At 37.7% G+C, this 27,592-nt stretch overlaps 1 protein-coding gene across 5 annotated transcripts in view; it reads right to left on the reverse strand.

The window, feature by feature from the left end:
• Positions 1-397: 397 nt before the first annotated feature.
• LOC149302743 (protein phosphatase 1 regulatory subunit 12A-like) overlaps positions 398-27,592 on the reverse strand; it is a 47,974-nt gene continuing 20,779 nt past the window's right edge. The window contains exons 4-26 of one of the 5 annotated variants that reach the window (XM_089481941.1): positions 26,600-26,759; positions 25,415-25,559; positions 25,230-25,304; positions 24,785-24,867; positions 24,522-24,679; positions 23,744-23,874; positions 19,835-19,951; positions 19,117-19,332; positions 18,586-18,680; positions 18,285-18,401; positions 17,753-17,896; positions 15,838-16,014; positions 14,046-14,136; positions 12,926-13,108; positions 11,991-12,162; positions 11,247-11,368; positions 9,989-10,054; positions 8,557-8,573; positions 7,768-7,903; positions 6,573-6,677; positions 6,129-6,176; positions 4,221-4,271; positions 398-484 (exon numbers count right to left, since the gene is read on the reverse strand). In XM_089481941.1, the coding sequence (XP_089338067.1) occupies positions 398-484; positions 4,221-4,271; positions 6,129-6,176; positions 6,573-6,677; positions 7,768-7,903; positions 8,557-8,573; positions 9,989-10,054; positions 11,247-11,368; positions 11,991-12,162; positions 12,926-13,108; positions 14,046-14,136; positions 15,838-16,014; positions 17,753-17,896; positions 18,285-18,401; positions 18,586-18,680; positions 19,117-19,332; positions 19,835-19,951; positions 23,744-23,874; positions 24,522-24,679; positions 24,785-24,867; positions 25,230-25,304; positions 25,415-25,559; positions 26,600-26,759 (2,696 nt within the window). Of the gene's footprint in view, positions 485-4,220; positions 4,272-6,128; positions 6,177-6,572; positions 6,678-7,767; positions 7,934-8,556; positions 8,574-9,841; positions 9,847-9,988; positions 10,055-11,246; positions 11,369-11,990; positions 12,163-12,925; positions 13,109-14,045; positions 14,137-15,837; positions 16,015-17,752; positions 17,912-18,284; positions 18,402-18,585; positions 18,681-19,116; positions 19,333-19,834; positions 19,952-23,743; positions 23,875-24,521; positions 24,680-24,784; positions 24,868-25,229; positions 25,305-25,414; positions 25,560-26,599; positions 26,760-27,592 lie in introns of all 5 variants that reach the window. The other 4 variants (XM_089481940.1, XM_089481942.1, XM_089481944.1 and 1 more) reach the window with 4 other exon arrangements.

A 27,592-nucleotide genomic window follows, 5' to 3' on the forward strand; every position in this document is an offset into this window, starting at 1 on the left:
GAAGAAATGGAAGTCTGTGGCACAAAAACAAAAAAAATACGGTGTTGTAACTCTCTTCCGTGGTAGCAGAAAGCATTTTGATTGCAAAAGGTTTATGTACAGCTAAGGCTTACTGGTTAAATATTGGAGGCGTCTGCCTTGAACATTTTCCTTGCACGTTGTAACTGTAAACAAGAATTCATAGTCGTTTCACTTCTCAGCAGCTGCGCTTTAATACAAAACAATGTTTTTCTTTTCTTTGTACAAAAACGAGGGGGGAAGTTACAGGTAAGAGGGAGTTTGGCAGGATTGTTAGCGTTGCCAAGGTACATTCCCTCAAAGTCCAGTGAGCGCCACGTGGTGTTCCCCCGGAGTTACAGATGTGCAATGTCAAGTCGCTGCTGCCGTAGACCTTGGATTATTTGGAAAGTTTGCTGATAACTCTGATTAAGGCCCCGTTTTCATCTTTTAGCCTCTGGTTGTCTGCTTTCAGGTCAGGTAGCATCTGAGCGAATAAGAGAGGAACATTAGAGACATAGCAAGGTTTCGCAATAACATCCCGGCCTGCATTAACAACTCACCTGTACACGCTTATTAGTTGGTAGAATGACATTACTGAAGGTATACAGAGTTTATTACTATTCTTGGAGATCAAACCTGGCTTAACCCCTTTTTTGTGTGCATAAAACACAATTGTCTCTGAAATAATTAGCTCAGTGACCCATTAGGTGCAAACTTTACAAATATTAAAGCCTCAACAATGACAGCGGCACTTTGCAGAGCCAGCGAATCAGTCTTCATGGCATACAGGTTTCAAAGCCAATGTATTTATACTGTATATGTATACCGTAATGTATTCTATAAACCAAAGCAACTAAGTGTGTTAAGATATATATACGAAATCCTGTCCGTAAAAGGCAACCATGGGATATTATTCCCTTATATACATTCAGCATAGACTTTACTTGTACATATGATTTGTCGATTTTATGTTTGCACTTATGTCAAGCAAATTGTGTCCTTTAGTTATTTCAGACTGATTTAAAGTAAAAATCCACAACATGCAAAGCTTTACATCAAGGCTCTTACTATGCTTGTAACACACAAAGATCTAGGCTTTATAGTGGTTTCTGACCACGGAAAAAATGAACATACCAAAACAACCTCAAAATTTAACATTCACTCAATGATACATGAACAGTATTATAAAAGTAGTATAAATGGCCTATACCCAGCGCATTTGATGACCTATCACCAGAACCGTAATATGTTCTTTCCATGGACACTTGCTATTGTACCAGTATAAAAAGCACTTTTGTTCCACACAGATACAGATTAGACTTCATTCTAACATGCAACTTAGCGAAGGCAGTTTTATAAGTGAATTTAATATCCACGCTACTACAAAGACTATGGGCGACTTGCACGGCTTCCTCTATTTAACAAGCTTAGTACCCTTAGGAAGACACATGCAGATGTTGTCATAGTCAACAGACCTGTTTCGCTATGCAGACTACCATAGGATTCATTATCTAAGTGACTGGCCTACACCATACATACATTTTTACATCCCGACAGCTTACACAATGATGGGTGCCGAGAACAGCGTACCAGAATGTGCAAGCTAGATATTCTCTTCCATTACACCTGCAAAATACCAACACCATTTAGAAAGTGTTGTCGTTGGTTTTAATGAGAGAGCTTTTCTTCCACTGGCCATCAGCGTGTGGTTTATAACAGACTACAAAGGAGATGTCCAGCTTCTACCAAAGGTAATTTTTAACATTATTTTGCTAGAACACTTTTGCTGCTAGGATCACCTTAACCTAAACCAACACCTCCAAAACCACTGGGACCTGATTTTTAGTCCTGGAATTACAGGTACATAGTATGAACCCTGCCTGCCCTGAGACCTGTAAGAAGATGCACATAAAACTATTAACCAGTAAAAGCCCAATGTTGGATAAGAACCTAAAGGAAGCTATTACTACCTATAAAGCATTTTAGGCTCAATTACACAGCACCGCAAATTGTATAAAACCAAATTCTATAAGATATTTTTGCTGCAGCACAAATCTAGCATGGGCATGTGCACTGGGGACAAAATGTTAAGCACTGCATGCAAAGCCACACTTTAACAAGCAAATCCCCAGGTCATATTATGCAGTAATAGCAAATTTCATACCAAGGCACTTGCTAGAAACGGAGCACCTGCCTGGCTAGGATAGGATGAGAAACGGAGAGGAAATTATAAGTCCACAGACTGTAGTTGTCTACAGGACTCTGAGAGCTTGCCCACAACTCTGGTCAAAGCCCTATTCTCAGCCACCAGTCGTTCATTTAACTGTCTCAAAGTTTGTATCTGCTTTACTTGATGTAGATTCTGCAAGGATCGGGACACGAAAGAGGAATAAAACAGTCATCATCTTAAAAGCTTAACAGACAAAAAAAAATACTTTCACTCCAAACTAATATAAAAGTTAGATATATGTCATTTGGAAAATGTAAGAGCCCATGTAAAGTGGCACTTTGGTAAGAATGTTCAAAATAATTGTACTTGTATTCAATTTTATTACAAATATTAGAATGCTTAATGTTTAGTATTTTTAACTAATATTGTTTTACATACACTGTAAAGGCTCGCAATTTTCACATTTTGCCCTGTAGGATACTTAGAAGGGTGCATATTATACACAAGTACAAAATAACATGTCCTAAAGTTTCCAAATGTAGTTCCAAACGTGGCATGCATATTGTACCATGTATACTTATAAGAATTTATGGTACGTATAGGTGAAAACCAGACTGAAATAATTAGGAGGCAGGATTATGGAATAAATGCTCACAGGGCACCTCACATGGTTTCCCATTCATAGTGAATTGCTAAAGCACCTGAGAAGAGCTAATTGAAAATGTTTTATTCATAGAAGAGTAGAGCCATTGCAACAATGACCTTATTTTAATAACCAAATAACCTACAGAATACCAACTACTGAAACAGTCACCCTAGTTAAACACATTATTGCCCTTAAAATACTGGAAGAGTCTGCATAAATATTAAATTTATGCAACCAAGTTCAATTAAAGACTACACTTTAAAAAGAGCCAGTCTCAGTGAAAAGAAAAAAAATGTAAATGAGAAGTAAAGCAGCCATGGCAGTGGCCGTTAAATAACGTATATATATATATATATATATATATATATATATATATATATATATATATATATATATATATATATATATATATATATATATATATATATATATATATATATATATATATATATATATATATATATATATATATATATATATATATATGGAAGCACGCTACTCTACACTCTTACAGCAAAGGTAAGTGGCCCTCATTTGCTTGCCAGATGGCCGGTCTGGGCCTGATTGAAGTTGATGATGAAGGTGAAACATGAGAAACGTTTCTACTCTTCACGTTACAGTGTATAGTGTTTTGGGGAGCATATGGATTCAAAACTAAGTAAACTTTAATATGATTTTTTTAAAATAAAATCTCTAGCACATGTAGTTTTGCATATGAAGGGGGAAAAACCTCCATTCACAAACCATCAAATATTTGTCCTAGTGTTTTCTTGACTTTTTCATGTATAGACAAAATATTTTCAGCTCATAAAATATATTAGGTCCTAAGGGAAGTAGGACCAAACAACCCTTGGAATGTAACAGTACACCCTATGTATTATGTACCAGCTGGGACATGGGAGATCAGGCAGTCCAACAGTTCTGTGCTGAGAGGACAAGTGTATTTGTGCTCTGTGTGAGCACTAGTTGCAATTCAAAAATGATGAATGCCCAAACAGGGGATCGGGAAATCTCTGCCCACGGGGTCAATGCAGACACCAAAAAATGAACAAATTCCCAGATGGTTGGCCCAGACCTTGCTGGGACTTCCGATGACCGCCTCTGTTTGATCACAGCAGGGATCAGCAACATGAGAATAGGGAAAAACAGTTTGTCACTCTTTACAAAAAGGAGAAAAAAAACACCAAACTTTTTTTAATGGTTTGTCTATATATATATATATATATATATATATTTTTATTTATTTTTTATACAAAGAAGACTTCTACATAACTGGCTATTCTGTTTCCCAGCACAGTTTGTCTTACAAATAAAAACAGGACACCCAAAAAAACAATAAAAAGCAACCTCCCAAACTTTGTTTTACTTTCAAGTTAAAAAAATAGAATACATTGTTATGCTTACTTTAAGTTCTTCTTCCATTTCAGATATCCGTCTCTCCAGGGCTCGTCTTTCCTAAATTGAAGAAAACTTAATTTTAGCAAAACAAAAAATACAGTGCAAATCATTTAAATTCAGATGACTACTACATATTTTTGTGTACAGATACGTTCCAAAATGCATCCCTGTTTATCATAACACAATTATGCTTTATAAAGGCATGTTAATATTGGTTTATAAAAATGGAAACAGCACAGTATTGTTAGGTGATGAACTCTAATTTGTCTATTACTGGTGCCAATTCCCATTTCATTTTCAAAATCCTTAGGGTTCGACAGATGTGGTTTGGATCGAGGAGCTAGCCCAAAAAATCAGGAGCCAACTTTTTTTTTTCTTCCTCAATAATGTCTCCCCCCCATATATTACCCCCTGGCCCGCAGTTAAAGGATGTGTTGGAGAATTTCCGAGTACTTCTATACCTTGGGGTTCATTTATCTTTCTCTCAAACCACTCGATAAACCAGACACAGACAGCAGTGTATGTATAAGATCTCTAGTAGCATTTATTGCGTATAGACATCTTTATTTATACCTAACTAAAAGGGTTTTTCAGTTGACCATAGTTGGTCAGGTACCACATTCACACAAGACTCGGCCGCGTCTCGTAACTTCCTTGCATCCACTTCTCAGAACACGCATTTGTCTGATTTCAGACCATGGTCTCTCAGCCAACTCTTGTTGTTTTGATTGAACTTTTCCCAAATCAAAGGATCACGGCTGGTAGTTTTTGAAGTCATACTGGCTTGTTTTAACTTTTATTTATTTTTTTTTTAACATCTTTTACGACTCCCTTCCCCTCTCTTTCACGCACTATCCTCATAGCGCTTTTTTCAATGAGATTTCCCTCTCGGGCTACTCATCACATTTCCCATTGCAAGGTTTAGGTATTCGTCTAATAGTTCGCAGGACCCAGACTTTTTTAACCTAACACTCACCCGGACTGAAGGTGAACTCCCAGTGAGGGCAAAACAAAGTGGCGTAAGAATAAAGCTTCTTACTGTGCTGCAGCAGATTTTATTTCCCCGTCACTGCGTGGTCATCCCTCCTCGAGGCCCGGATGCTGCGGATGTCGCCAGGTCCTGGGTTTCGGCACCAATTTGCTGTCGGAGAAGTTCCGAGTACTTCTATACCTTGGGGTTCCAAATTATATAGAGATCTTATTATACCTACACACCTGTCTGTGTCTGATTTCTCTCGAGCCGCTCGATAAAGATATGTATATAATTTGGAACCCCAAGGTATAGACGTACTCGGAAATTCTCCAACAGATGTTTATTGGGGCAACAAGACACAAGCAACCTTTTTACACCATAAAGATGTATATTTAACTATTATTCTTACACCATACAGTAACACACACACGCTAACATTCTACACTCATGTACACACATACTAACACTATATGCTGACATACACACTTATGCAGATTTACATACACATGAATATACATTCACATACACTACTCCCCCCTCACCTCATGGAGACAATCAATGCCACATTGCCTATCTTCTGCCATTGTGAATCCTGTACCATATGCTTCCCTGCGGGGTGCGATGAAGCAGGGGCCACGAGGCGCCCAGCAAGGTCATGTAACATGCTTTACGCTCCTTGTCCTGCAAAACCCTGTACGCCAGGAAGTGGTTTGCAGTCGCCAGAGCGGCCTGGGGTTTGTCAAGCCCTGCCTTAGACTAAACTGTACATCTTCCTATCACCATAGCTACCTTATACTTATAAGCAATACAGGACCAAGAGCAAAACGTTTGAAGTTATCAGTCGTTAAAAAAGCTCACGGCAAAAAGCTACCTTATAGAAACTTAAAATAAGAAACGTACAATAAGAGTAGAGTTGATATAAATAGTCAATTATAACTTACCCTTTTCTCAATTTCTAAGAGAGATCTGTCAGCAAATCGCTCTTGTCTCTATTGAAGAAAAATATATATTCTGTCACATGACCAATAATTAGTAGAAAAACACATTCTAATACATTAAATTACATATAAACAGGAGTTGGACAATCTTTTTTTTTTTTTTTTTTTTTACACAGCGAGGGATCCGTTCACAGAAATAATTGAGATATCTCACAATGTTACCACAAGCAGTGAAATGTTAGGAGTCATAACCCTTCTGGATTTTGGTGACACAGCTTTATAAAACCATACAAAAAATCAAATACAATAGAGTAATGTTTATCAAGGACTCTGGAATACTATGGGAAAAAAACCTCTTGGAAAGGGTTAGGAAAATACTCTTGACTTAAAGACTCCAGCATCACTAGGTTAACACATGCTATTCAAACTATCGGTTATATATCAAACCTGAGTTGCTTTTTCAAGCTGTAACTTGAGCTCCGTTAGTTCCAAGTTGGTGTCATGCAACTGGGCCTTCAGTTTTTCATTTTCCACTATAATCTGTTCATACATCTGAGAAAAAATAAACGTCTTATTTTCATATTTTGAAAGTTTCGATCTAGCTTCCCCTCAGTCTAAGATGATTCTCCACCATAAGTACCATTTATACTAATTACATTGATAAATACCTAATACATTGTTAAACATAAATGACGCAACATGAATGTACCTTAAATGGAGCGTATTGTGCCTGTCACTTCTGTTTTATGTTTTGTGTATCCTTCATGATTGTATGGTACCACGTGATGGAGCTCGATACCATGCATCTGTAGGCAATCTCCTGCTCCACCTCTCAGATGCTACTAACCTTAGGCTCACCCTTGACACACACTCACGCCACCACCATAGGATGACATTGTTTGGATGTCTGTAATTATGAGTGTCTGTGCCAGGGGTGAGCCTAACACATCTTAACACCGAATAGTAAGACATACGCTCATGCTAACCCCATGACACAGGCACATGCTAACATATGCTCACAACCACTAACACACACTCTAACATACACTCATGCTAATGCCATACAGTAGCACACACATCATATGCTAATACACGCTATGCAACAACATACAAACACTATACATATTTAAAATATACACACTTAGTCTAACACTACACACAAAGGCACAATCTGGCACTACAATGCAGTAGACACACTGAGTAGCACTATATATACATACACACACACCGACACTAAACATATACAGTGTATACATTAAGGTATACATTCTGACTCTAGCACTATTGCATATACACACACAAACCATTCTCCCCTTCATGGAGACCTGCCGCACTGCTGCCTGTCTTCTACCTCTTCACTGCACCCCTGTGAATTCCCGATGGCGCCCAGGCCAGTGCTACCCCCTTGTCCTGCAAAGCCCTGAGCTCCAAATGATTTCTAGTGGCGACCTGGCTCCTGGGGTTTGTCATGCCCTGATTTTGTGTATATATATGTATGTATTCCTATCTATATAAAACACATCACAATATAATGCTATTGCTGGCCTGAATTAAAGCATCAGGTAATATATACACATATAAACACACATACATATATAGGCAATTAGGTGAATTATAAAAAAAAATTCATTAAACATGTCACCTTTTTAAAATCTGTTGAATCTTTATCTAATCTGCTATGATAAAGTCTTCTGGTTTCTGAGTAACTGGAAGGTCCAGATTGGCCAATGATGTGATCATAACGGTCACTGATAGAACTTGCATGTCCAGTGGTGTACCTGAAAATTAAATCGCAATTGTAGTAACTGCTTACTTTGGTGGTACAGTCATGATCTTTAAAAAAAATATATTAAAGTCCATTATTCTACAGTGAGAAAGACAGACAAGATCAAAGGGGAGATGCATGGCCATAATGCCCAGCGCCAAGTTTGGCAAAACCCAAATTTCGGTACAAACACCTCATACCAACTGGGAACCTTGCAGTCCATTGAGTCGACCATGAACTCCTAGTATTCTGGAGTGATATGTGAGGCCATTCGTCTGACAGTTAATTATGATTAACTGTAAGATGATTATTTCCTGATATATAAAACCATAGACTTCAGAGAGGGGGTATACTTGTTTTCACATTGCTGATGTTTCTTTCCTCCTTGGCATTGTGCTAACACAAACCTGAACGCTCCAGACCAGAAAACTGCTAAAACTTCGGCTTTTCTAGAGGTGGGCACACTTGCTGATGAACAATTAATCAAGGGGACTTGATTAGCAGCTTAATTTTGGCTTTAGTGTTTGTTGAATAAACCATGGCACAGTGTAATATGTCTTAGGTGGTGTTCATCAGAGGTTTATTTACCTAATTTGTAGACCTGCTAAGGATGACTTTTGTGTTCAGATATGTAAAACTAAAACAACAAAGTAACATGGGGCTTACCTTGAAAGGGTATCAACCTGAATGGACAGAACAAAGAAAACACTTTAATAGCAATTCTAAAACAGAAGAAAACATAGAGCTAAACATTTCCACAAACCTGAACAGTCTTAGCTTCATGTATTTGCAGATCTGCTACAACTACACACACGCATGCATAGTTGCATGCAAATCATTTTAGAGGATATGCACCCACAGTAATCAATACAATAAGGCACAAACAAAATTAAGATCATGGTGTTTGCCCAGGTTTTAAACAAGGCATATATTTTCCCTACTTTTGCATGCACACTGGCAAAACACAAGTGTCCCATGACTGGTGCCAACCTCACCAATAGCCCTGATGTTAGAAACGCTGGTCGGATGATTTAGTCCCTGAAAACATGATTAACAACAAAAGCATGCTGTGGAAATTAATTTAAACGTGGGCTACGAATTCTGAGGAGGAATTTTTTTCTGGTCCAAAGCATCCTTGTGTGTCTGTCCGTATTAGCCGAGTGTAATAATTTCATGGAAAGTAATTGCCACACAGCCATACCAAGCTCTTGTTTTATCTGTATAGCACTCAAAGGTTTTGTGAAGTTTATATTATATCAAATGAGAATGAAATGTTGTGATGTTCCCCTTGGCTGGTTAGTGGCTTCCCCTACACATGTGCATTCTTGAATCAATGCCAGATATTGTGCTATGCAGGACATTTCTTGAAGCAAAACGGAGTAAAGTTTAACAGATTTTTGATGACGGTATGCATTTGAACATAGTGTGGGTCTTGTTGGATCAGAGAATATACATTTTAGATCAGAGTTCCTTAAAATAAATGTTTGCTCAGTTTTGTTCAAACACATAGTACAGATATATTAAAGGTCTATGCACTAAACTTTACACTTTTTTCAAGTTAACAAAAAAAGAAAGTGTCTGGGACTGCAGCATTGATATCTGGCTTCACTGCAATGTTAGTTCTGTGGTGGATTTTCTATTAAAACAAGTACTATTCTATCTTATCCATTTCCACATAGACCATGCTAGATATCTGCCTTTTTTAAATGTCAATTACTTGCTTTAATGGTTTGTCACTTTAAAATATATGGTTCAGACTGGTATTGAACATAAACAGCTGTAATGATTCATTGCGCAACAAAGATACTTTGGGCAACATTTTTCACCAGATCATTCCACCCGAGGGTATTATTACACCATTTACCAGAGAAACTAAAACCATTAAGAGCCGAAGAACTTTACAGCAAAGATGCGCAATAACCAAGAAATATCTATACAGCTCACTCTGTGCTCACTCTGTTCAGGTAGTTATTTGAAGTCTACAAGTCGCTAAAGCTTCTAAGACCAAGATAAAATGATACTTAAGATGATTCAATTGAATGTGAATAGGGTGCTAGGGAAAGAATATTGACCGACACCATATTTGCGGAGGACTTACTTGACTATCTTTTCCGTAAGTTTCCTCCTCTGCGTCAGATTGATGGTCTTGCTCATTTTCATCACTCTGTTAAAAAATAATTACGCCAGGTACTTATGTGTATTTTTCTCTCAGGACTTTCTTTGGAAACCATATTCATAAACATTACGCAAAATCTAAAAGCACTAAAAAAATTGCATACTACAGCATTGTATTTTGTTTCATAGGATAAGAATCACTGCTAACAAATACCAAACGCTTTCATCAACATATCCCACATACATGTTTCACATTTTTGGTGGGTAATGTATTTTTTTATCATGTCATCCTTGTACCTGGAGTGCAAAAATTTAAGGGCCTTTTTATTATTACTTTTTCCGCTAATTTTTATCACTTTCATTCTATTATTTTTTGCTTTGCACTCGGAACACTACGAGATGTTTTCTTGGAGTCTTCTAGAACCCTAGAATCATTTGCGTAATTAGTACATACCTCTAAAGATGTCACAGTGAGATCGCAGGAGGCCCCATGACTATTTGTATTACCGTTTTTATTTTTCAATGATTTTTATCCTTTTTGAAAAGGGAGAAACTTTGCATCTCCTCACTGATCACCCTGGCAAAACACATTGCTCAGGGAGCAGGGCTTGTGTGGTCTGCAGCATGGATAAGGTCAGAGATACCAGTGTAGCACCTTTTACACTGCCACTGTTTCCCAAGGTGTCGGCTGTGATACTGCAGGAAAATGAATGCCCAAACTTCTGTGAGAACAGGGGATCTCTCCCCTCTTCTTTCTCCCTACCTCTACCTTATGTGTCTCATATTGCTTCCTATATCTACCCCTTTTCTCTTTCTGACTCCTAAGCCTTGCCTCTTACCTCTCTCCCTCTGTCTTATTTTCTGTGGTGGGAGCGCAAGGTCCTTTTCCTACAGACCTCTGCTTCAGTGCACACTTCAACATTGAGCACCAGGATTTTACATCATATAAAGTTGCTCGGCATCAATCGCCGGCACGCATCACGAAGAGGCAGTGAAACAAAGGTTTGTAGGAACAGACCTCACGCGCCCTTTATTTTGGGCTGGTTAGAGACGGAGCCATGATCTCCCCAACTGCTCTTCCAGCAGCAAGCAGACCAGTCCGCCTATGGAGAGAGTCAGCAGGGTGGTGGACACCACAAAATGTGGTTGCCGACACCGGTGTCTGTAAATAGACATTTTGCCGACCCTTGCTTGTGACATTCAACCGTTAACATACAAATTCAAGATAGTTAGTTACTCACATCCTGAGTCCAAAAGGAAACCCCTGTTGATCTTCTCTTTTCCCTAGGTCGTCGCCTTTCTCTAATTGATTTAGATTGAGATTTATCCTCAGAGTCTCTTTCATCTTCTTTCTTTTCACCATCTGTAATATAAACAGCTCCAAGTAAATGGAATATTTAAATCTTGTGATAAAAGTCCACTAATGCAAAACACTAATTCGTCTGTAGCGATTTAGAAGTCGGCATGGATCTTCCACCTGTAAGTTTACTAAATGCATACCTAAACAAGACACACCAGATCATCTACATTAACACATATAAAGGATTTGAACTGTTCTCAAACATGCCATAAGGAATAAGGGAATTTAAGGCAAAAACATATATATTTTTTTAAGTGTTGACAATGAGCCTACAAATCTGAAAAAGAGAGGGAAAAATCAAATGATAGAGATGGGAAAGAGAAGATGGGAAAGAAGTAAATCACTTACAACAGTATACACTTGACTACGGTTTTATCTGTGATGGGCTCTGCGTCTACTAATGGACATCTATTTATCCTTATATAAGCCAAGTGTGAAACCAAAATACCCTAAATACCATAAATGTTCTTTGACAGACTATGATCAGAATGTTACTAGTCACATGGCAACATGGTATGAGGGTGAGTAATGATAATGTCACTGACTCAAATGGTTAAAACATGCCAATACTAAATACCTGTAGTGGTAAAAAAATTATGACAGATAAACATTTATATAATGGTACCTTTCTCAGAATCCCTTGATGAAATCCTTGAGTAGTTTAAATAGGAAGAAGATACACCAGTAAGGCTATTGGGTCGATTCAGTTGACTCGACGTGTAAAGAGAACTACCAGAGGAGGACAGTGATGGTGTAGATGAAGTGGTGCTTGATGAAAGCGGTCTACTTCGCAAAGTCTAGGAAAACATTGGTATTAAAATCGGGCACAAAATTAAACAAGCCAAAAATTTTATTACTCCCACATTCATTTGGATTGGCACTTTTTTACCTGGTACCATAGACATCTATGACAGAACATGATACAGCTGTTCAGCATCATCCGTTTTACATGATTAATTAAAAAGGTAGTATTCCGACCTTAGAGATGCACATCAAAACAAAGGAACATGCAGCTACATACTCTAAGCGGTCAACATTAGCTAAGCCTTTCAACTTACTGATGAGCCACAAAATATTTTGCACTGGTAAATATAAAACTATGGAGAAAATGTTAATGCAGACATACATCTACAACTATAAATAGATAGACATATTACAGCTATCTATATAGGTAGGTAGGTATATTCATATATCAGATAAGCAGAAAACTATTGCAGGATGTTTTTTTACTTTTATTTATACGGATGATGGTCCAAGAGTATCACACTTCAAAACTAATACTGAACAGAAATCCCAAGACAAACATTATAAATACTGTATAAAGACAGGACTAATTCTTAAGACATACAAAGGCAACATATCAGTTTTTCTTTTGACATACTACACACTTATTGGATATACCACTGGAGAAATATGACTGTCCTTAATGGCATCATACACACAGATAGAAATAGGAAAAATAGCAATAAATGGAAACATCTAATCTCTCACTACAATATTAAATAACATATACATCAGACACACAGTCAAATAAAAATATACCATATACATAAAACTTACATCTTCTATACTTCTGGAATATCTTGGCCTATAGTCATCATTCTTGGTTTCAGATTCTTTTTTGTCCTCTTGCTTTTCTTTGTCTTGCTTTTCTTTTTCTTCGCTTTCTTGTTCCCTAGTTTGGATGGGGCGGGATCTACCAATTGTTTTCTCTGCCTCTTGAAGGTCTGTTAATGTCACACCCTTAAAAGAATTTGACATTTAAGCAACCATTAGGACGAATGCACACAGCATTTTTAAATGATAAAATACATGCAAGTCAATTGCATGCATGATAGCAAAAATGTTTGCGTTCTGAGATAAGCACAGGGTGGTATGGTCCATACTCTCAGTGAAGGAAGCTCGGGGAGGAGTTAACTGAAAAATTCCAAAACCTCAGGCACAATGGACTGCAATAATGCATTTAACATGGAAAAAGTGCTGCAGTGGTTCTTTAAAGAACAGTGTGGCAGTAGTCAAAATACAATTAGGAATTCAAGAAAAATAGAAGGATCCAGTGGTTTTGGAGTTCCAGATGACTGTCAAAGTGCCATTAATATTTGTGTCTAATGGCTCCTATAAAAGTAGTCTCTAGGATTCTAAGGTTTTGTAACCGAAAGCAACACGTTTTGTTTAATTTCATATAAAAAGTCACATTTTATTATATGCACTGAACTCCGCTAACGTCACAAAATATAAACTGGTTTCTGCATATTTTGGACAAACAGCACCCTCCTCAATATTGTAACACACAAACATCCTATACTCCATGGAGCATTACTGTTCAGAAACCTTTTATATCTCCTATGAAAATAAGCAAAAAAACAAAAACAATAAGCTCTTCAGGGTATAAAATGTAAGCCTTACTGTTCTTCAAGCATAAGATAGTAAGGCATAATACTCACAAGCACATGAGTTATGATGGCTCAAAAATAATTTTGGCTATGCTAAAGCGCTCTCAGCGTTCCACGTGAGGCAGTTGGCATAGCGCCTTACTGTTTTATGCTTGAAGAAAAATAAAGCTTACATTTTAAACTCTGAAGTAGAGCTCCCCTTCTGTCCCCCCCCCCCCCCATGCACGCTAGGCAGAAAATGCAGTAACAAAGAATAGTCAGCAGACCACCATGTAAAATTATCTTACCTGGGTTGATCTCCTGGACTGTCTGGCTTGCCTTGATCTAGCTTTTCTTTGGGACTCTGATTCTTCATCACGAACTGGAGTGAGATATGACCTAGCAATGCAGGAAGACATGGTCAGGCTTTCCATAAGACGCACAGCCTGATAAAGAATGCTGCTTGCACTCATACTGTCAACATTTAGTCAAGATACAGCAGTCCATAAAATGGAAGCCTGCAATTCTATACTAACAAATTGTTTCTATGGGGGGGGGGAGCAAGGATGTAGCCTTTTCACTGTATTTTAAATCTTTAAAGAAATTTCTTTTTCCATGCTAACTTGGGTCCACGCATTCAATGTAGACGGTGGCCCATTCAATTAACTGAGTAGACATACACACGCATTTTGCACCTTCATCTCCATTTAAAAAAAAAAATGGGGGGGAAAGTCGATATCATTGACAACATATTAGACGGTCAAAAAAGATTTATGTGGCATGTGAATCATATCTTAAAACAAAGAGCATAAAAAACTGTCTATGAACATGGTGATCACTGTCCATTGTCCTATTAAATATCTTCATTCGGCCAGGGGGAGAGGAATGATGCATCTATTACAATTTAACAGTTGAAAATGAAATCCACAGGTAAATTCATTCTCCACTGTTAGGAACATAAGCAGCCACACAAACATTCGTAAGTATTTGTCAATATCATGAAATATACAAAGGAAGACTTATTTAATGTCTCTCCAGGTGTTCAGCTTATTACACTACTTGTTTTATTACAACTGAGCTTCCCAACAATGCTGTAGGGCCAGGTTTTCAAACTATATACTTCTCTATCTTGTAGGTTAGGGAAAACTATTTCAGACACCATCTGACTAAAATGACAACCCCATAAATTCTCTATAGGATATCTGGATGTAACTAGGGCTGGAAATGACTGTGGTCCAAACAAGATTTTAAATCGCTCTAGGGGGCATGTATAGCATTTTTTCTTAAACTGGCTGACGGCTCAAAAATGTGACAACGCAGAGATTTATTTTGAAGACTTCAGGGGAGGTAACATGACACGAATGCACATTTTAGACAATTATCTTTAGAAGGAAACCCATATTTAATTATTCCAATATCACGCGGAGCACATTTAAGAGGTTGCAAGTTTAAAAGGAAGGGCAATAGCACCTTTAAGTCTTTAAATTTTTGTATATAGCTGGTTAATTTGTATATTTTTAAAACTATTATATATGCACGTAAACTAGGATGTTTTAGATGTGTACCAACACAAACATTTTCTTAAATAAACTTGAAATTGTTGATTTGTTTTTAAGATGACGAGTTATAAAAAAAAAAAAATTGTCATTTATTTAAAAAAAAATATTCCTTATTATATAATGTTAAACCTTGTGAGCGTACTTTACCCTTAGCTCCTAACATAAGCAGGCCGACTACTAAATTTTGAGTTTGGCTCCTAACGTGCACAGTTACATGGAATTAGTCTATATAAAATAAAGATATGACACGTAGTTTTACATGACACTTGGATTACAACTGCATAGTCATCCATGGTAAATACATCTGTTAACACATGCAAGGCTTTCTGAAACTGCACATATATAATAAGACTAGAATCATCATTACCCTAATGTCATCCAGTAAGACAATTAAAGTACACTTTTGGGTTTTTCATTAATCGGTGGGTACTTTGTGAGTAAATTGTGATGGCAGACAATTTAGTAAATAAAGCCCCTTTGGATGTTTTGAAGACATTTCTCTGCAATACTGGTATTCACACACACACAGAAAATTACAAACCTGCGCCTTTCCCTGACTTCCGCTGAGGAAGGAACAGTGCCAGTGGAAGTTGTGGTCACTGTGGTTAAAGTAGTGGTGGGATTTACAACAGTTGGTGCAACAGGAATGGTGACTGCCGTAGGGACACTGTCCTTGTCTTTTTCAGAACTATCGTCTGCCCATAAACGGTTTGAGGCGCTAAAACATTACAAGCAGCAACACAGAGAAGGGAAGAGCAAACAATAAAAGCATTTAAGAAGCTTGATTAAGAATAAAATCAAATAGAAAGCAACAAAAAACAAAAACACAAGCTGATCGCTTAGAGAGGTTACATAGCAACACAATCAGAAAAAAAATAAACAGCTGCTCAACATAAAAACTCTAGAAATGTCTGTTTTTACACAAACGGTGATTAGCCGCAAACTTGCCCACTATTAATACGCTCGACAGGGATTGGCAAAAAAGTCAATAGGATCCAGATCGGAAGAAACTTAAAAGGCATCATGATCATATGCACTTTGCATTTTCGTGTTATCCATTTTGCAATTAAATGGGGAGGTTATGCTAAATGCCCTGCAGGAGATGTATCCTCACTTACCTCCAGTCAGCACCGGCTCTGGGGAACGTTGCATGCAGGGGTCTGTTCAGATCCCAGTGCACATGCGTAACGTCTTCCTATTGATTTCAATGAAAACACTTCCCTGTCACTGATTGTCACGGTGGCAACAGATGTCAGACCATGGAGGAAGATTGAAGATTTTGCATATTCTGTGTCAGATAGGTGCTTTATTTTTTTCATTTAGAGGGAATGCATATTATAGTACTATGCCTTTTGTTCTATATTAGGGGTGTCAAGTACATTAGTCACCTTAAACTTCATAGGTGCATATTTGCATTGCTCAATTTAAAAAATGGTTTGCAAAAAAAAACAAACAAAAAAACAAAAAAAAACACATACACAAGTTCAAGAAAAACTGTACTTTCAGGTCATTTGAGTGCCGAGATACAAAAACTTCTTACGTGCTTCAACAGCAGGTGTTCAAAAAGGTGCTACAAAAAACAGGCTTCTTTGCTTATGGTATCTCTCACACGGGTAACTGCACATTTTTATATATTTTTTTCAGCTTTTATTTTGTGACAAACATCAGCAACTGAGAAGGGGTTAGGGCAGAAAACCACAAATTTCACACAAAAAGAGTATGTTATACAGAAACAAAGCCTGTATGGTATGCGGATACCGCATTAATCTATATTATGTAAGATACCAAGTTTGCAGACTTCAACACTACATGTTGGTACCTACCCCTGGTGTAGAACACACACAACACATACATGCATGCATGCACACAGCTTGGCAGGTTCAGTTTATTTCATCACACACACAAAATTCTGTTGGGGGGGTGAATAGAGCAATTTTAATTATATTTAGCCCTTTTCTTATATCTTAAGGAAGAAAAGGGCAGTGGTAACAGTACAAAGGGTCTATCGGAGATGCCATCAAACACCTTGCGCCCATTCTGTTTAATCTAAATTCATATAAATACATTTAGATTACGCAGGATGAGTGCAAGGTGTTTGATGGCATCTCAGATGGAACAGATGTGCTGCTGATATCATATCCCGGCACTCAGCATCAATAGCCAGCACGCTTTGTGAGGCAGAAGCGAAACTGCGCTCGCTTTATTTTTTTAAAATTAGGTGAAGATATTTTCCACAAAAGTAGTCTCAAACGGAATGAATCTCAAGAAATGAACTGTAATCAGTGTGGTACAGAATGTGTGTATGTGTGAGGCATTTCCTCGGGCATTACTGCAATAACTATAAAATGTAAGCTGCGCACATATGCATGTCACATCTGTCACGTATAGTGAATAAGCAAAGGTGAGCATTTTTGTTGAGGTAAGAAAAGTAGTCATAAAAAAGTTTTACTATGTACCTGCTTAAACCAGAAGAGCCAACTGAAGGCTTGGTAGTGCTAATAGTGCTAGAAAGACTCCTTGTAAGTCCAGAAGAGGTAACTGATGGTGTAGACCCAGAAGTAGTACTCGGTACACTAGAACTAATCAAATCGTCTTGTCTTCTACCAAAAGAGCTACTGAATAAGAGAAATAAAACATTGTAAGAATACCGATACAAAATGTTCCAAGATCTGATGTATCAATATCAAATATCGTGGGTGAGAGAGCATAGCAATAGAATAACCATAGATATGACTGGAGCTGCAATAAATATGCATGTGTATTTTAAGTATGTACATAGATAAAAGCTATACCCTAAAATGGGGGGGCTTACTAAATTGAAAGATCACAAACTGAAAGAGGCAGAGCATATGTGAAGGTCTATACCCCTTTACATTTGTATTTTCAATAAAGGTGAAGGTCTCTTAAAGCTATATTAAAATATCTTTTAGTATCAGAACATCATAGTAGTCAGAAATACGCAATATTCCCTTTACAATGACTCGTTACCTTCGTTGATAACTTGTGTTCAAGAGTTCATTAACGGAACTATTCTTTTTCAGATCGTCATCCCATTTTCGCCTGGTGTAAGACCCACCGCTGCGCAAGAAGCCAAAATAAGAATCCCTGAAAACAGAAAAGAATCATGAAACAGCTGTACCACAGTGCTTTGCGCATAGACAAGATGCTACATTTGTTAAACATTTTAGGGTGGCAGCCATAGTACATAGTAAGAAAATAGATTTCCAACCGTCTATTCACCTGGGTCTTCTAAACAGTATTAGTGGTTGGCAACTATTGAAAGCATTACCTGTTTTCTTTTTCTTCAATATCTGAGGTACTTGCAAGACGCCTTGGTATTGTTGGAGCTACATATGCAAATCTTGTACCTCTACCATCTTTCTCCTGGTAAATAGAAAAAATTTTAATAAAAAAAGTACCCAACCACAGCAAATAGGAGGGAAAAAAAACTTTGTTTTACCGGTTTCTCATTACATAAAGATTTGTAAGCAACATTTTCATATGAAATACCTATAATGCAAATTAACATTTCAGTTGGTTAAACCATCAAAAAAGGTCAGATAACTATAGTGGGCTACTACTTTACGGAAGGAGAAAGCAGGTGTAGTACACCATGGATTAGCCTACAGATCGAAGTCATGCCTCCTAAAAAATTTCCATCACAGACTGCCATAGCGCACTTTAAATATCTTCACACTGCAGCTTAGCAGTAGTACAGATGGAAATTCCAGAAAAACAGAACGACTCTTACCGATGTACCTGGACTGCTGGAAGATACTTTTGAGAGGCCACAGAACAATGTACAGTATTTTGTTATTACCTTTTCTTTATTGTCTAAAGACGATGAAAGTCTGGGACTTGAGGCTGAGCGCATGACTCCAGTGAAATCCCTTTCCTTTTGACCTTCTTTGGAAGCAGTTATCTCAGATAAAGCACCATAGCTTCCGGTTTTACGCAGTCCTAAACGCCAAGAGGCCGGAGACTCGTCTTTCCGTTCCTCCTCTTTAGGAGAAACTTTGTTTGCCAGAGTAGGGAACTGCAATCACAAAACATAGAATTCATTACTACAGACTGTAAGGTTTTTCTTACTTTAAGGAACCCAACACCAAAATAATCAACAGTGGATTTTTTTCTCTCCCTTTTTAAAAGGCATGTGATCAAAAGTAGCATGTTCTGTGGCAGGTCTTCAAGTCTTTACAGAAGACTGGAAAAGTAGCTTCACAAGATTTGACAGAGTAGAAAGAAATCTATGCATTTTGATTGCATGGTAACGCATGGGTTAACGTAATATTACTAGAAAAAATTTGCACACAAAAACCTGTTAATAGTATAAATGACAGAATACACAAAATGTTTAACCAAATATATATATATATATAAAAAAAAATAAAGTTAGAAAAATCATGGAAAAATGGAAAAGGATCAATTAATGAACCAAACACACTAATGTAAGTTGACCATGCACAGTGAGGTAAATTTGTGATTAATTTTATTCTGCAACCTTGAACCACAGCTAAGTTTGCACACCAGTTTCTCACCAGAGATTTGTCACCTTTACTTGGCACAAGGACTATACCAGTTTTGCGCAAGCCCCGTCTCCAAGACGTAGGCTGTATGGACTCCACCACTGGCATGAAAGGTGCAATGAAATCATACTGAACCCAAGTGGAAGATGGCAGAATAAGATGGAAAGCAGAGAATGAGAAACTACAAAATGTCAACAATGTTTATATTCCTTATGTTTTCACTAAAAGAGAACACTGCAGTGCAACAGCCTAAAAAAATCCTTTAACTGTCTATCACCAACATACAACAAAAGAAAACAAAAGCAAAATCCTCAAATGTGTATGTGGAGCACACACAAATGGGCACGTTGCTTCAGGAACGAGTTAAGACATTCATGAGATAAGACATTCACTGATGAGTACTAGCTACTGGTACTTCAGGTGCTACAGATTAGAGTTTCCACAAGGCTAAGTACACAACAAAGGTTACTCATACGGCACTACTTCCCATTGTACAAGAAATGGTAACAACTGCTCCTGAAATTAGTCAAAAAAAAAAAAAAAAAAAAAAAAGGGTCAAGAGCTAAAGGCAACAATTTTGATTTATAGATGTATAATTTAGTCTTCACCAACGTAAAAGAAAGTGCTTGGGTTGAAGGAAATGGGTTTGGTTGAATGCATCTTCTGCATACCAGCCTACAAAGAGATACCACGGGGTCTAATAAACTGCATACGCAACAATTGCGCCCACTGATTTCAAACGTGAGTACTTTCCAACTATTCCAACAAAACTATGGTGACAAACAGTCCGATGGCATGCTTCTACTTTCAGCTCAAGAACACATATATTTAAAGTTCAAGATACCTAAAAGGCATTCTTCTTTGGTGGGGATGCATATAGCACTGGAATGTCCCTTTAAAGTTAAATAATCATTCCATCTCCTAACTGGTTGCTTAATTTATGACCCAGAGACCCCACAGAACTTAAAAACTAGTTGCTACTAAGTTAATAAATCTGGAAAATGTAATGATTACAAATTATGTTAAAAACAAAAAACACACTAATGCATTTTAATCACTGCACAACTGTATCCGTTTCATGACAATGCCATGCAAGAAACTCTCCATTTAAACAAAGGATGAATTGTCCAGAAACTACTTGCAATCCATTAGAGAAGCGGTATAATCAATATATAGTATCATACTATACTCTTAAGACAACTGACACTATTCCATACACATTGCAAGTCATACAGTTTTGCCCTTATACCCAACGCCCATCTTGTTATCCTTTAACCCCTTCGAGACAAAGGCTGATTTTACTTTTTGTACCCTTTGTGACAATGGCCTTTTTAACATTTCTGCGCTGCTTGTGTTTAGCTGTAATTTTCTTCTTTCCCGTTTACTGAACCCACACACATTAGATATTGTTTTTTTCAGGACAAGAAGGGCTTTCTTTAGATGACATTGTTTTGATTGTATCATATAATTTACTATTAAAAAAATTATAAAATATGGTGAAAAATTTAGAAAAAAATGACTGTTTCTAACTTTTAGTTGAAAAATCTTTTACTCATCTATAAAAGGTAATGAAAAAACCTGCTAAATAGATTCTACTATTTGTCCTGAGTTTAGAAATACCCAATGTTTTTATGTTTTTTTGCTTTTTTCTACCCATTATGGGGCAATAAGTACAGGTAGCGTTTTGCTATTTCAAAGCCATTTTTTCCAAATCTGGTAATTCTTCCCCCCATGTGCCATTTCGGGTATCTTTGAACCCGGCCAATGCAATTTACCCCATCAAGTCATATATTTTTGAAAACTAGACAGCCCAGGGTATTCCAAATGCTAGTATTTTAACTCTTTCCATGCACCATATCTACCACCAGTCTTTGTCAAACTTTATGGTAGTCATTTTTTTGCATTTGTTTTGTCATACACATTTTACTTCAGGTATGAATTAAAATGTTCTAGTTTATGTCACTATCACAAAACACCCCAATATGTGTTCAGCAACATCTCCTGAGCGCAGCGATACCCCACATGAATGATTTTGCCTAGCTGTTTGGGGGCAAAAGGGCCACATTTGGGGCATGCGCATTTTTCAATGTTGAACTTTGGCATTTGGGGATCCACTGCCCATGCCCTATTTGGTACATCTTTGAGCCGGGCCATTTCAGTGTGCCCAATAAACCCATATATTTTTGAAAACTAGACACCCCAGGGTATTTCAAATGCTAGTATTTTAACTCTTTCCATGCACCATATCTACCACCAGTCTTTGTCAAACTTTGTGGTAGTCATTTTTTTGCATTTGGTTTTCCACACACATTTTAATTCAGGTATGAATTAAAATGTTCTCGTATATGTCACTATCACAAAACACCCCAATATGTGTTCAGCAACATCTCCTGAGTACAGCGATACCTCACATGAATGATTTTGCCTGGCTGTTTTGGGGCAAAAGGGCCACATTTGGGGCATGCGCTTTTTTCAATGTTGAACTTTGGCATTTGGGATCCACTGCCCATGCCCTATTTGGTACATCTTTGAGCCGGGCAATTTCAGTGTGCCCAACAAAACCATATATTTTTCAAAACTAGACACCACAGGGTATTTTAACTCTTTGCATGCACATATTTTACCACCAGCATTTTTTCAAAGTTTGCAGTAATATTTTTGTGTGTGTGTTTTTCCCACACACACCTACTTTATGTATGAATTTACAGCTCCTGGTATATGCCGCTGTCACACGACACCCCATAATGTGTTCAGCAACATCTCCTGAGTGCAGTGATACCCCACATGCATGGGTGTGTCATTTTTTGGGGGAACTAAAAGGCCACATTTGGTACGTGTGCATTTTTCTAATTGGAAATTAGATGTGTGGCCATCCTTCCCCCCGTGTTAATTGGGACGTTGTTGAACCCGGCCCATTCAATTTACCCCATCAAATCATACATTTTTTAAAAGTAGACACCCCACGGGCATTTAATATGCCGGTATTTTAACTCTTTCCATGCGAGAATTGTTTTAAGCTAATATGCTAATTTTAGGACTTGCTCACAAAAATATATTTTTTATATATATATATATTTTTTTTTTATTATTTTTAACAACTTGGAGGTTCCGGAGCGGTCACAGCCCATCAAAAGGTTAGTGTTTGGTGTCGCTGGATGCCTCCTGATCGAGGCATTCCAGCGACACCATTTAAGTTTAGGAGGCGATCGTCGATCGCCTCCTAAACGCTTTTAAAACGGGCGTCCGCCGCCATACAAAGTATGGCGGATGTTGACGCCCCGTGGAGGGGCCAGAGATGGCCCCTTCGTGCCGATCGCGGCGTTGCTGAATGCCTCGAGGTCGAGGCATTCAGCAACGCTTTTTGGGTGCAGAAAGCGATAGTAGATCGCTTTCTGCACCCGTTTAAAGACGTGCCGGTCCTGGCACGTCAATTGTCGTAAAGCACATGCTTTTCCGTGCCGTGCCAGGACCGGCAATTGTCATTAAGGGGTTAAACAAAATTATGTAACATCCTTCAGTTTCCGAGTTTTTGACTACTTATTGTCCTCTCCACGGTATATAGTTTGTTTTTTTAAGAAAAGTCTCAAATACTCCATAAGCTAAAAAATAGCGTAAACCGCTCCATGAACTACAAAAGTTACAAAGCAATCATAACAGAGCGAAATGCCAGATTAACGGGATTTCTCAATATTTTTATATCAGATTTTAGAAAAGGGGAGGTCAAAAGGCATTTGTGCCAGTTTGGTTTTTTTTGGCCAAAAAGGCGATGGTTGTCGTTCCATACCAACTTTAACGTACACAATACAGGTGTCTGAAGAACCTAGGTTTTTATTAAACCCAATTGTATATCAATCATGACTGAAGCAAATTGTTTGCTGCATAGGTCCAAATAGCAATGAAACACTAATGTTTACCACTGACCTTTTTCACTGGTGATGTAGGTGTGACTTGACCAGATGGGATTGTAGGTGTTGGAGTTGTGACAGTCGTCAGCTGTGTGCTGCTGCTGCTGCTGCTTGTACTGTTTACAAGTGCTGAAGGTTTGGTTTTATCTAAACATTAAAATAAAGGCTTCGTTATCAAGACATCTGAACCCTTTACAGTTTTATGCAAAAGTTACAAACAAGCACATATAGGGAATTGCAGGATCTTGTCCAAGTATTATTATTATTATTTATATAGCGCTAACAATTTACACAGCGCTTAATACAATACATATATTTAAGGAGTATGACAAGACAAGAACTGACAGAATAAGACAAACCGATACAAGTAGACACTTAAAATGTGAAGGATATCCAAGTTTCTCTTTGGAGATTTCTCTGCCAGGTACCCACACAGGAAGCAAAATCTATGTAAACCTACTTTTCTGATGGAACCCAATGTCATTAGCATGAAGGAGACACAGCCAGGGGCTTTTCAACCATTAACCAACCACCTCTAAGAAAACCTGGGAATTTTTGGCACTTATATGATACAACAGTTTTTCTAATGCCAGGTACACTTGTACTTATGGCTACAAGCTTCTCGTTGCCGTTTTCTTTTTTCTTTTAAATGTAATGCTTTACTAAGCCAACATCCTATTTCAACCTTCTCCAAATAGTAATGCTACCATTAGGACCGAGGTCTATGTTAGTATATATACATATTAGGGGGCACAAACTATTAAACACTTCCATGATTGGAATAAGACATTTACCAGTTTCTGCCTCAGACTCTGAGTCTTCCTCCTCCTCTTCTTCACTAGAGCAGCTAGATTCATCTTTCTTCCCTTCATCCTCATTATCAACTTTCTCTTGCTCAAGTGACTCGATGGTACTCACAGTCTTTTCAGGCTCAATAATCAAAGTTTCTTTGCTAAAACACAAAAGTATACTTTGCTTGTGTTGTCAAATTCACATGCAACATACTGTGTGTCACATACAAATATGCTTTGTATGCTTAAAAAGCCAATATACATACTTTTTCAGTGTTTTCAAAGACTGGTTGTTTTCTGTAGTAGAAGACTCGATTAGCGGCGACTTATCTTGTTTATCATTTAGGAGCTGTAAAATAAACTAAAAATTAATACTGAAAAATGGAAGCCAACTTTACAAAGGCTGCCTATAATAATGCCAAGTGAGAGTGTGTCTCTACAATGAAATGATTTGACTTTTGAGATATGAGCCCATTATGGGAGTACAAAGACTGTGGTAAATCAAATTCAAGAATAAGTAGCATTATTCCTCCTTAGCAGAGGCTTGTAATTGTAACGCTATAAGTGAATTAATGCACAAAATCCTGAAATGTACCCCAAAGACTACACCATACAGGTACACAACTGTGCCATAAAATATATGAATCTGAGAGAATGGTAAAATGGAGTGCAAAATACTTCCCACCCTAGTTCAAGTAACACACAGCCTACCAGATTCTGCTTCTTTTGCAGTTCTTCCAAATAGCCTAAAATATCTTCGTCAGCAACATCAAAAGCAGTTTGACCCTACAAAAGAAAAGAGAAAAATAGGATTATATTCTATTGTTAGTGTTCTGAATTTTCAAATGTACAAAACTGACAGAGATGCTCTAACCGTGCTGCTTGACGCTCCTTACCACTTTGTTAATGGCGTCTATGTCACAAAAGTTTTCTACAAGTATTCTACAAGCCTCTTCTTTGCCCCAGTGAGCCGCAGCATGGAGCGGTGTCCAACCGTCAAAATCTTTAATATTAACATCATAACCGGCTTGAATTAAAAGCCTGTGGGGATGAAAAAAAAATTAGAATAATGTAACAACGCGGTATAAAGAAGTCAAGTCTCAAAAAGTTTTCATATATAAACATTACACTAGAGGAATTTGTTTACCCTTTTCCACGTTAACTTAAAAGAGATTGTAGCCCAAAAATCATTACTTGTACATTGACTTGCTAGCATTACAGCAACCAAGAGGTGACATTCTCATAGTCTAGAGATACTCAAGACTGCCATGATCTGTGTTAATATAATGAGATTTCTGTAAAGTCAGTAGGAACTAAATTCCCAAAACAGACAGCATTCTGTGTATGTATATATTATATGTTCATCGGGAGCATTATGAAATAGTTTTCTATTGCTGAGCAGAGGCACACAAGCCAAAGATTACTATTTGCTATGCCAAGCGTCGGCTGGAGTGGGGCAAAGCATATCACACCACTGCACTCTGGAGCAGTGAAAGCGTGTTTTCTGGAGAGATGAATCACACTTCACTTCTGGACGTCTGACGGACGAATATGGGTTTGGCGGATACCGGGAAAATGGTACCTACCAAAATAAGCATTGCCTACGATAATGATGGGGGGGGGGGGGGGTAATAGTCTGGGTCTGCTTTTCAGAGTGTGAGGTATGCCTCTTAGTTCCAGTGAAGGAAGATAATGCTACAGCATACAAAGTGGGATGAGTTTGGTGTGGAAGAACTCTGACCTTAATCCCTTAATTGGGCTGTCCAAAAAGCTCATATAGGTGTGAGGGTCAAGTGTACACACAGTTTTGGTCATATAGTGTACTATAAATCTATACACGTAATATATTGATTTGTAATACTTGTAATATATGTGGTACTGCCACCAAATGCATATTAAGATATGATTACACCATAGTAGTCAAAATACAAGTTAAGCATCAGTACATTAACTGTAATGCTGTAGGATCTCTCAATTGTCCATGAACAAATAACAGGAAGAAAATGTTTTTTTTGGTATAGCTAAAAAGAGGGGAAAAGCGCACCAGTTGAAAATGTCAAGGCTACACAATCCATACTTACTTTAAAACCTCTGCATAACCTTTAGCAGCAGCAACATGGAGTGCTGTACCTCCTGATTTTGGGTGTCTGGCATCATTTATATGGCCACTGTTCAGCCACTGTCTTGCATCTCGAAGCATAATCCTTTCCTCCTCTTTTCTAGCTGCCTCAACATCGATACCTAAGTGTGACAAAAATAGCTACTTAGTACGTTTGTAACACATAGTCACTTGACAAACCAAAAACAGGTTTTCATACATATCTGTATTTTATATACATTGGCTAGCAAGCCTTTTCTTTATGGTTTGCGATGCTGTAAAAACATTTAGAAAACATACACTACTGCTCAAAGGTTTGGGGTCACTTAGTTGGTTTCATTGAAAACAAGAAAATTCCTAGCTGTGCTAACACAATTGCAAGTGTTTTCCAATGACCAATTACCCTTTTAAACGAATTAGTGAACACAACGTGCCGTTGGATCACAGGAGTGATGGTTGCTGCTAAAGGGCCTCTGTACACCTATGAAGATAGTCCTTTTAAAAACCAGCCATTTCTGGTTACGATAGTTATTTACAACAGTAACATCTACACTGTATTTCTGATCCATTTCATGTTATTTTAATGGACAACATTTGCTTTAGTTTCAAAAGCAATTTCTTAGCGACCCCAAACATTGGAACAGTAGGGTACAAATATATATCCCTCCATTAACCTAACTGGCAACAAAATGCTGTGTTCCATGCTACTTTTGTTTTTTTGCAGATAATTAGCAGAATGTTTCCCCGGGACTTTAAATTTCCTTGAGTTTAGTCAGCAGATTCCTTACGATAATGTTTTAAAAGTACCTGTTTTATTACCCCTTTGTCTTTAAGGACACATGTGAATGTTGATATCTGAGGAAATACCATACCCCACTATCATAAGGAAGTCTCCAATCTAAAGGTGGTTTTTGGAATAATCTTTTCCATGCACCAATTTCTGGAATAACATTATACAGCTTGTCTGCTTACAAAA

The sequence above is a fragment of the Sceloporus occidentalis genome, unplaced genomic scaffold (genome assembly GCF_023333645.1).
Source record: "Sceloporus occidentalis isolate IW3139 unplaced genomic scaffold, rSceOcc1.0.p SCAF_17, whole genome shotgun sequence".
NCBI lineage: Eukaryota > Metazoa > Chordata > Lepidosauria > Squamata > Phrynosomatidae > Sceloporus > Sceloporus occidentalis.